The 11,373-nt window shown below is 38.5% G+C and overlaps 1 protein-coding gene across 1 annotated transcript in view; it reads right to left on the reverse strand.

Annotated features, from left to right (window-relative positions):
* The window catches only part of GRIK1 (glutamate ionotropic receptor kainate type subunit 1), a 281,030-nt gene that overhangs the window by 28,550 nt on the left and 241,107 nt on the right, over nucleotides 1-11,373 (reverse strand). Inside the window, exon 12 of the mRNA XM_042781337.1 lies at nucleotides 3,729-3,954. Within this exon, the coding sequence (XP_042637271.1) occupies nucleotides 3,729-3,954 (226 nt within the window). The remainder of the gene's footprint in view (nucleotides 1-3,728; nucleotides 3,955-11,373) is intronic.

Genomic DNA, 11,373 nt, shown 5'->3' on the forward strand with positions numbered 1-11,373 from the left:
ATTCAAACCTGACACATTCCCTTCTTGATTTTAAACCATGCATTTTCCTCTTGTTCTGTTCGAATAACAGCCTCCTTATCTATGTATAGGTTCCCAGGTTCCTCATGAGTACAAATAAGTTTTCTGGAATTCCCATTCTTCTCCATGTTATCCACATTAATGATACATACTATTATTTTCTATCACTATCACTAGAAGAGAAATTTGGTGGCGAAAAAGGGAGTGTTGATAGGTTTGTGGGCAAGTTTGGGGGTGGATTAAAGATACCATTTTTCAGCTTTATAGTTTAGTCTAAAGATGGTTCCATCCTACTAAGAAACTAAAGTTATTCCTCTGAGAAGTTGTAGAATATATTACAATCAATCCTAGGATGGGGAGTACAAATATATTAAGGCATAATCACCCACCCCTGACTTATGAACCATTTAAAATCAGCTCTCCCATACCCACAAAACCCACATTGCCATCAAGTTGGATCTGACTCATAATGACCCCTCCTGGGGTTTCTGAGGTGTTATCACTACAGAAGTAAATTGCCTAATCTTCCTTCCAAGGAGTGGTTGGTGGGTTTGAACCTTCTGTTTAGCAGTCAAATACCTTGGTCACTATGCCACCAGAGCTTCCAAAATCAGCAGTGGTGGGATTAAAAAAAAAAAAAAAAAAAGTCTATGTAACTTTCCCCACCACTGTTATAAAAATAAGATGACTAAGCTTGGTTAAGGAGAAAAGAGATTTTTTTTAAAGTAAAAAAAAAAAAAAAAAAGAAAAAGAAAAAATTCCTTTTAGTTAGTGTTTAACCATCCCACTATGCTCCCTACAGAACTTAATACTAATTATAGGAAAACCCATCATTTGGGAAAAAATTATACATATCACTGGTGATATTGGTATTTACATCAGACAAACTGTTAGAGATAAAAGGGCAAGAAGGCAGTTACACATTCTCTAACCCAATCATTTTGCAGAAGATTTAAATAGAAGACATACATGATAACAATAATAGTAAGTTAATTCTCTATAGCGAATATTTCTAACACCAGATAGTGGGGAGTCGGTCAAATTAGTAGTGTCCTCATGATGAGAAATAAAGAGATTTTACCCTTATCTGATTAATAAAATTAACTTGAGTTTGTGATCTCTGCCTGAATTTGAGGTATAAACTGGATAATCCTTTCAAACAACAAAAATAATATAAACCAACCAAACAAACATTCAAATCAAATCTACCTTAACCCTTTAGTTATCTGGCTTGTTTGCAACTAAAATTTCTGCTTTTTGAACTGGCCCAGGGGTCTAAAATGGCTCACAATTCCTCTCCATTGGAGTGCATACAATTAATTACCAATAACTCAATCGAGAAGAGCAGATTGCCACCATACCAGAACCTGTCTTTGGAGAAAGAAACAAGGCAGGAGGCAGAGATAAGATGGTGTACTAGTAACATACTCTGCCCAATCTCTCTATAATAGTTGTTGTTGTTGTTAAGGGCCATCAAGTCAGCTCTGGCTTGTAGTAATCCAAGTACAACAGAATGAAACACTGCCCCATCCTGTGTCAGACTCACAATACTTGCTATACCTGAGCCCACTGTTGCAGCCACTGTGTCAATCTATCTCCTTGACCTGGAAAAACTGAGTGAAACAGATACAAATAATGATCTGAGAACTCTGGACATCAAATAAAAGGATAAAGAGTTAGATTGAATGCTAATTGGAAATGGAGTCAGAGCAAGGACAGTGACCAGGGAGAGAGAAGATGAAGCATGGCCATTTTGAGACACAGAAGGCATCATCATGAGAGGAGAAACCAACTTCACGGAACCCACACTGGACAGAGACAGATCTGGAGCAAATCAATGTAAGCAGAGTATATGCTGGAGCTGGGAGAGGAAACTCAGGAAAAGTAGGTGAGATTGCCAGTGACTCAGGACACCACAGAGTCAGGAAGGAGCCAGTGAAGAGGGAAGAAACAGCTCACCACCAGTGAACAATAGTCCTTTGGGTTGAGGGGCAATGTAAAAGGGAGGGCCTGTGGGGTGGTGGTTACAGATGTTGGGCTCTTGGCAGCCCCCACTTGATTGTCTCTGGGAAGGAGCTAGATAATTGACTGCATGCTCCCAGAGGGGCACTGAGCCTATGCCAGAAAACTGAGATGAGAGAGGTGCTTTCTCCACTTTATTAGATACCTTCCTGGCGACTAGGGGTTAGCCTGCTTCCTGCCTGCACCAACTCAGTGGCTAGAGATATTCCTCTGGATTCCACCCACCCACTCGGTTCCTCAGCCACCTCCTCAGCAGCCCAGCCAGCCATCACAATGCATCTAAAGCAGACAAAACCATTGCCTGCAGCTCTGCATCCTCATGCCTGTGTAATTGACAGATTTTGCTCCTACTTAAGACAAGATGTGTGAAACTATGGCTTCCTCAGAAGCCAGGGATGGATAGGAAAGGAGGATAAAGGGAAATGGTAACTACAGGGATGAAATGGGAAGAATGCTGTTATATAGGGAGGATTGCAATCATTGTCACAAAACAAAATGTGTATGAGTTGTTGAATGAAAAACCAATTTGCTCTGTAAACTTTCATCCAAATCACAATAAAAAGTTAATTAAAAAAAAGAGAAAAGAATAAAGAAACAGTGAAAGGCATTTCTATATTAATAGGGCAATTACTTACATGCAAGACCTTGCTCTATGGGTTTGTATGTTCACAAGGCAATAATATTACTAGAGAGAGCAGTGGTACAGGACCAAAGAATAGGATTAAACTGAGATTTTAGGTAGTTATTGTTGATTAACATATTTCCTGAACACGTTATAATTATAGTTTAATCTATATCTTTTTTTTCTTTTGGCAGATATAACATTGCTTTTTATCTATTGAGAGAACACTAGTCCTCTAACTACTTGTTATGCAGAATTAATTTTCTGATAATACAATTTAAGGTAGAAAAACTATATGAAATTTTATAAGTGTTGACGAAAAATGTGAAGAGAAGGAGTAGTTAGGAAGATATATTCTTTTTAAGATATTTGTTTGGGATAAACCAATGAAATGTAGTCTATATAGTGGTTGAAAGAAACACTGGTTGGACATTTATTAAATACCTGTCACTCTTCAATTCAAACTATGCCTCTGATAAGTTCATTTCTCATATTTACTGATCCACTGAAGATGTTGTAAAAAGAGCTCTAATGGTGTAGTGGTTAAAGCATTCAGCTGTAACCAAAAGTGTAGCAGTTCAAACCCACCACCCACCTTGTGGGAGAAAGATGAGACAGTCTGCTTCTGTAAAGATTTACAGACTTAGAAACCCTATGGGGGCAGCTTTACTCTGTCCTAAACTGTCACTATGGGCTAGAGTCAACTCAATGGCAGTAAGTTTGATTGGTGGCTTAATGATGTTGCAGAGACTTTCAGAATGTGGAGTAGAAAATTCTGAGCCCACTCCCTTCTGTATTTTGTAATCAACATTGCTCATCTCAAACCAGACCAGTTGCCATCAAGCTGGTTTCAACACATGATGTCAGAGCACAACTATGCGCCATAGTGTTTTCAATGGTGAATTTTTTGGAAGTAGATTGAAGAGGAAATTACTTACATGTAAGACTTACATTCAAGGTGCCTCTGCGTGGCTCTGAGCCTCTCATCGTTTTATTAGCAGCCAAGTATATAAACTTTTTGCACCACCCAGGGACTCTGTCCCATCTAATATCTCACCCCTCTTACCAATAGGCGTTCCCACTCCATAACCTTTGGAGTCAATGAGTCCTCCGATCTGAGTGAGATTGCAGTTTCTCTGAGTCACATATTCAATGCTGGTGGACTCCATCAGTAGGGCGTAGTCAGTGGTGAGCACTCGTTGGATCCCCTCATCACTGTTTTTTACTAGTGCGGTCTGCTGCCTGCTGCTCATAAAAGCCCACATCTTCTCATAGGTAGATATCTTTGATTTCTGCAGAGAAAGAAAGCACACCCACAGGCAGACGAGTGCTGAAAAAAAAATTGTCCTAAAACTATTGAAAATCTCAGTGGTTCAAATATTATCGGGAAGATTCTTTCTCTGCAGTTGGGAAACCTAGATTGATTATCCTGGAACCTCCTTTCGTAGTTGAGAAGAGTTTGATTCTCTCATGAAAGCATTTGGAGGCAATTATTGAGAAAAAGGAGACTTTGCCCAATTGATAAAAGAGGCTCAAGGTCCTTTTGTCAATTTCAGTTAGGGAGGAAAGATCACTGATAGAAGTAACACCCATTTACCTAATAAATTGTGGCTACTTAAGAACCAGGCATCATGGTCCGTTGGGCTAAAGCATGGGATCTCCCTCTAGGATTCTACTCATTTATTGCATTTCCCTCCATTCATTCAAGTTCTACAAGAATTGTCTTATTGTTTTCTGGCATATACATTTCATACCTAATCCAGCATTCCTTTTCTGGGGATAGTGTTGAGATAAAACACTTAACAAAAAACTAAACCTGTTGCTTTCAAGTTGATTCCTATAGGACACAGTGGAACTTCCCCATAGGGCTCTTAAGGCTGTAATCCTTATGGAAGTAGACTGTCACATCTTCCTCCCATGGAGTGGTTAGTGGTTAGTGGGTTTGAACCTTTTGGTTAGCAGCCAAGCATTTAACCACTGTGCCACTGGGGCTCCTTGTTTACTCTGCTTTATTTGTAAAAGAACTGCTATTCATTCTTATCTTTTCTAGAAAAAACTAAACTATAAGTACTCTTTCCAAAATATTATTCAGATCAGAAAATTCTTCATAGTGTACTTACATGCCTTTTAATATATGTATTCAATTTTTAATTGCAATCATATTTTAGATAATAAGGACAGCCTAATTTATTTAAAAGTTATCCATGATTTTATCTTTTCCCTTCCTCTTAAGCTTTATGATAGCTTTGACAATAAATCATGTATATTTGTTTATTCAATATGTATTATATATGCACAGACATATAAACCCTATTACCTAATAATCTTACTTTCTTTTTTTAAAACACTCTGCCTAACTTTCCATATTGCTTAGATATGAATTTTCCATTCTTTTGAATAGCAATATATGATTAGACATTTTCCATTTTACTCTATAACTCCCATATAGTACCAATTTTTTTTTTTTCTGAATTTATGTTCATTTGCATTATTGCTCCATCTTCAATGATGAAAGGTAATGAGAATCACTGATACTTCCAAACCAACCTTGATGATTCCACATCTGGTAGCTCTCTCGGCAAGCCCAGGGTCTATCATCTCAGGAGAGCAGAGAAGCTTAAAACATGATTTGGGCCATAAGCAATCAATGGTGTACCTTTACATCAACTATAGCTTGGTGATTCATACTCAAGTGCTTTTGGGGTGGCTCATTCAACTCCTAACTCTATTTAAGACCTGAGTTAATGGTGTAGGCTTTATGGGTTAGGGGAAGACAGATGGCTTTATTTCGAATTGTTAGACATTTGAAGAGGCCCCTGAGGTAGGTCTTAAGAGACAAACAACAATTCAATAAACAGTACCTTATAGGTATTGGCATTTTATGGGACCCATTATATCATGATTAGGCCCCTATGAGTTCCTTGCAACCCTGGAGATATCTGCAAATTGGAGCTCATGTCTCCACAACAAAGGCACCATTTTGGGGTGAGGGTCAGTCTCTCATTGTCGTGTGACTCAGCCTAGAGGAGTCTGATAATACAAAATTTATAATAAAGAGCTGTTCATACAAGGGCAGGAGGTGAGTCTGTGTTTCAGCAGTAAATGCATAGCTGGGAAAATCAGTCCTCCATCAAGAAGCTGCCGTAAGGGAAAATAATTTTCCTAGAAGTATGAAATGTTAAAGATGTCAGATAATTTTTAGACCAGCTGATTCAAGCTCCCACTTTCACAGAGAATGAGATTTTGGTCCAGAAATTTTGAAGACTTTATGATAACCACAAATGCAGTAAACATCAGAGTAAATATTAGCCTCCAGGACAACTGACATCAGTGCTGTTCTGTACCATGCTGACTTTAGGAAGTGGGGTATTCATATTGCCATAAATTTTCTGAGAATGATTTTAATCTTATTTGAGCTACCTGTGAAAATACAGCTTATATTTATTGAGGCATGTTATCCCCTAAGGTAGTGTGCTATTTGATCTCATGTTAATATGAAATAGGAGGCAGGCTGCGTATAAAGAATTCTACAGAATATCTTTTTTTTTTTTTTTTGGTTACTAGAGTTAAATTTTATTAGAATGAATATTGTAAATAATTACAAAACTAAGTTTTAAGTCTGTTGTGTTTGAAGGCAAAACAAAGATGGGCAAGTTTACTTATGATAAACTGACTTAAAGTCATGAGTCCTTTAAGGCATCCAAGGAATTGAAGGACATAGAAAAGGGTAGGAGTCTCTGGGTGGTGCAAACTCTTAACACCCTTAGCTACTAATCAAGATTTTGGAGGTTCAAGTCTACCCAGGAGCACCTCTCAAGAAAGGCCTGATGATCTACCTTTGAAAAATCAGCTATTGAAAGTCCCATGGAGCACAGTTCTACTCTGATACACAAGGAGTTGCCATGAGTCAGAATCAACTTGGCAACTGGTTTTAGATGGGAATGAAAACAATTCATCTCAAAATTTACACAGCTGTTATTGAGCCTCTATCATGTAGGCCACTCCTCGGAAGGAAGATGGGGCAATCTACTTCTGTAGTGATACTGCCTCGGAAACCCAAGGAGGGGTCACTATGATCAGGTCCGACTCGACGCCACATAACAACAACAATAAGATCATTTAGGCTTCTCCAAGTACTCCTATTGTTCCAGTCTGTGGCAGAACTATCTATTACTGCTACTATACATGACTTGTACCACATGAACTTCTCATGTGAGTGCTCAATGGCACACAAAGTGGTTGAAACTCAGTGGGAAAAGTCTACTAATCATGTACTTGATATCATCACAATCTTTAATAGATCTAAGATTTCTAACTGCTTACTTTCAATTTCTCCCCTTTAGTGATAGTAAGGAGGTCTGGTGGCACAATGCCTAAGGCATTTTACTGCTAACCAGAAGGCTGGAGGTTCAAACCTACCAGCCACACCTTAGAAGGAAGACTGGGTAATCTACTTCCTTAAAGATTTACCGCCTCAGAAAGCAAATGGGGGTCACTATGAGTCAGAATTGACTTGATGACAGTGTGTTTCATTTTGTTTTAGTGATAGTTTGATAGCAAACAGTTCCCTGAGCCACCATATTCTACACACCACATTTTGAGTAGCACTGCTCTTTGGAGAAGGAACTCTGATGGTACAGTAGTTAAAGCATTCAGCTGCTAACCAAAAGGTGGGCATTTCAAACTCACAAGCTGCTCTGTGGGAGAAAGGTGAGGCAGTCTGTTGCTGTACAAATTTATAAGCTTGGAAACCATATGGGAATGTTCTGCTCTCTCTTATAGGGTTGTGATGAGTTAGAATCGACCTGGTGATAGTGGGTTTGGTTTTGGTTTTTTGGAGCCAGAGGTCATGGATTTAAATCCAACCACATCACTTACTCCTTCTTGGAGTAGAAGAAGGTTATCCTTTGCCTAAGCTACCTGAGAAGCTGGAGGAGAAGTTTAGCTGGTATGGACAACTTTGAAACACTGAAGTTATGACCCTTTCTCTGCAGAAAAATTCTCATTTGCTAGGGAATTGTTGTAGTTGAATTGTATCCTTCAAAAAGATATGTTGAAGTCTTAACTTTTAGTGGGGGGATAATGGTGGTTCAGTCATAGAATTCCCTCCTTCACTGTGGGAGACCTGGGTTTGATTCCCTACACAGCCAATATCCCTTTGTCAGTGGAAGCTTGAATGTTGCTGCAGTCCTGAAGAGATTTCAGAGAAATGAGGATGAAAAGCCTAGTGACTTACTTTTGAAAATCAACCAGTAAAACCATATGGATCATAATGATCCTATTGGCAATCGATCAGGGGGATGGCATTGGATTGGGTAGCATTTTGTTCTGTTATGTATAGAGTAGTCTTGCGTCAGTAATCAACCCAATGGTATTTAATAACAACAACCTCCAATACTTGAAAATGTGACCTTGTTTGAAAATATCTTTGAAGATGTTATAAGTTAACATGAGGCTATACCACAGGACGATGGCCCTAAATCCCACCTGAATTGTGGGAAGATATATAAAGAAAAGGTAGCCATATGAAGATTTAGCTACAATCTAAGGAATGTCTGGGCCACCCAGAAGCTAGGAAAGACCAAAAAAAGAAAAAAAAAAAAAAAAGATCTTACCTTAGAGCCTTCAGAAAGAGCATGACTCTGCTAAAACCATGAATTTAGACTTCTTGCCTCCAATACTGTGAGACAATAAATTATTTTCTTATAAACACTAATTTGAAATACTTTGTTATGGTAGCTCAAAGAAACTAATGTAGGGACTTGGTCAAAATGAAGATGTAGGAACCATTCAAAAGTCCTTTTACCTCTCAATCCCTCTGCTGGGGCAGTGGTTAAAGCATTTGGCTGCTACCCAAAAGTTTGGCGGTTCAAATCCACCAGCCACTCTGTCGGAGAAACATGAGACAATCAGCTTCTGTAAAGATTTATGGACTTGGAACCCCTATGGAGCAGTTGTTTTTGTCCTATAGGGCCATTAGAAGTCAAAATCAACCCACTTTCTGTGGGTTTTTAGGTGGCACAAATGATTTGCACTCAGCTACTAACCTAAAGGTTGACAGTTTGAACCCACCCAGCAGTGCTGTGAAAGAATGATCTGGTAGTCTGCTTCTGTGAAGATTGCAGCTAAGAAAACCATACGGAGATGTTCTACTTTGTAACACATGGGGTTGCCGTAAGTCTGAATCAACTGCATTGCAGTAAGTTTGGGTTGTTTTTATTGTTGTTCTTTACTCCCTCTTTAGCCTATTAGTGGTAAACAATTGGATAGAGAAAAGCCTACTTTTGCTTTCATTCAATATTCTTTTTCTTCATTTGAAAGACGGTGCTCCGTTGTATCCCACATCTGAAAGACAGACTATTTGAGATGCCTGGAGTTCACAGAAAGACCCAAAATGTGGCTAAGGAATAACTTTTTTTTTTAACTGTTAGAAAGATCTGTGGACAGCTTAAACACCTTAGGACATAGTGAGTTTTTACCACTAGAAACCTAAAAAGAGAACTTCATGGTTGCAAGAGTTTTAAGGAAGGCTTCAAGCTTCAACCTCCAGTTTTTACTTGCTAGACTAACCCCTTCATGTTACATCTGCAGAATATGAGGTGGCGGTGTGAGTTAAATGACACACTGAAGTCACACTTGGTTAGTGAAAGCACCAGGACAGGATTCAGGTCTCCTTCCCTCTAGTCCTGAACTCTGTTCACTGCCACACCACACGCAGTAATATTTATTGTTTTTGTTAGGTCAACAAAGATTATTCTGAAAGCACTTAACTCACATATATCCCTTTTCAGTATATTTTCCATCTTCAAAGACACAAATCTTTAAATTTCTTTTTAAAGCACGATTATACTTCATGGAAAATTATCACAAATCTGAAAGACCAAGCCAACAGTTTGAATGACAATCTGGGTGTTTATGCACCTCGAAATGCAATAGTCTCAGCTTGCTAAATCACTCTAAATATATATTTTAAAAAATGGAAACAGTGATTGCCTCTTATTTCAATGTATATGGCAAAGGTTAATTAGAATATTTGTGAAGGACTCAGAGCTTATTAGCAAGAGTTGCTTAAACTGCAAAAGCCTCATTTATTAAATCTGAAATCATCTAGGCCTTTTTTTTTTAAATCCTGGAGAGGCATCAGGTTTAGATAAAATTCATTATGTCTGTTTGAACTTGATTCCGCAGCTACTCGATGGTGATGAAGCATTGTTAGCAAAAAATAAGCATTTTCATCTCAAACATGTTATAAGGGAGTATCACAGTATCACTATTTGATGCCCATCATTAATTTTTCTCTTTTTTCCCCTATAATGTATGAAAGTTAAACACTCCCTGGGGAATGATTAACAATGTGTCTGGGTGCAGTTAAAGTCTGCTTATTGAAAGTAGTAATAGCAACCAGTACATGCAGTAGTTGCTATGTGCCAAGCCCCATTCTGAGCACTCTACAAATAGTAATTCATTTAATATGTGAAAAAGGCAGCATTATGTCTCTTTTACACATGAAGCAATGGAGGCCTGGAGAGAATTTCCATATGAAGAAGTGAAGAAGCTAGGATCTGGCCCTGGCAATTTGGATTTAGGTTTTGTTCTTAACTAGTAAAGATCCCTGGTGGTGCAGTGGTTAAGAGCTTAGCTGCTAACTGGAAGGTGGGTTGTTTGAATCCACTAGCCACTCTGCAAGAGAAAGATGTGACAATCTACTTCTGTAAAGATGACAGCATTGGAAATCCTGTGGGGCACTTCTACTCTGCCCTCTAGGACCACTGTGTGTTGGAATCAACTCAATGGCAATGGGTCTATTGTTGTTGTTATGTGCCGTTGAGTCGGCCCTGACTCATAGTGACCCCTCCTTGGGTTTCTGAGGCAGTATCACTACAGAAGTAGGATTGCCCAACCTTCCTTCCGAGGAGTGGCTGCTGGGTTTGAACCACCAGCCTTCTGGTTAGCAGTCAAGTGCCTTAGGCACTATGCTACCAGAGCTCCTAATGGGTCTATAAGTATACTAATAAGGAATCAACCATGTATATTTGTTTTATCCACAAAACATCAGATTCATGGTTATGCTAGTATTTTAACAGAATTGACAGATTTTCTAAATAAATTATTGAAATGCATAGCTGTGACTGGCTGTTTCGGTGGTAGCCAGGATTGTTCTAATTCTTGTACACATTGCACAATGTATAAAAATTATTTATATGAATTTTGGGAAGTTTACATTTGCTTAGACAAAAGTTTAGACAGTGTTTTAGGAAGTGCAACCATTGGGGCCTGAAAGATAAAGTAGGTATTATTTTTTTTTTCCCTCTTTCCTTTAACTGTGTTTTGCTTTCCATATACTTCTATTGTTTTCAATTGCAGGGTTTCTGATATAAGAAATAAAAGGTGTGTAAATTCTGGGGTATAATATGGTCTTCTTACTCTGGGTGGTACAAATGGTTAAGTGCTCTGCTGCTAACTAAAACAACTGGTCATTCAAATCCACCCAGAGATGCCTCAGAACAAAGGCCTGGTGATCTCCTAAAAGATCACAGGCTTGAAAACACTGTGGAGCATAGTTCTGCTCTGAAACACACAGATTTGCTGTGAGTCGGAATCAACTTAATGGCAACTTTTTTTTTTTTTTTTTTTGGTTAATATGGTCTTAAGGCTGATAGAACCTCCACTTTATAGGTATATCCCTCTGATGTTTTATTTTTATTGAGATA

Source organism: Orycteropus afer, unplaced genomic scaffold (genome assembly GCF_000298275.1).
Source record: "Orycteropus afer afer isolate SDZICR_OR568_19922 unplaced genomic scaffold, OryAfe1.0 scaffold00108, whole genome shotgun sequence".
Classification (NCBI taxonomy): Eukaryota; Metazoa; Chordata; class Mammalia; order Tubulidentata; family Orycteropodidae; genus Orycteropus; species Orycteropus afer.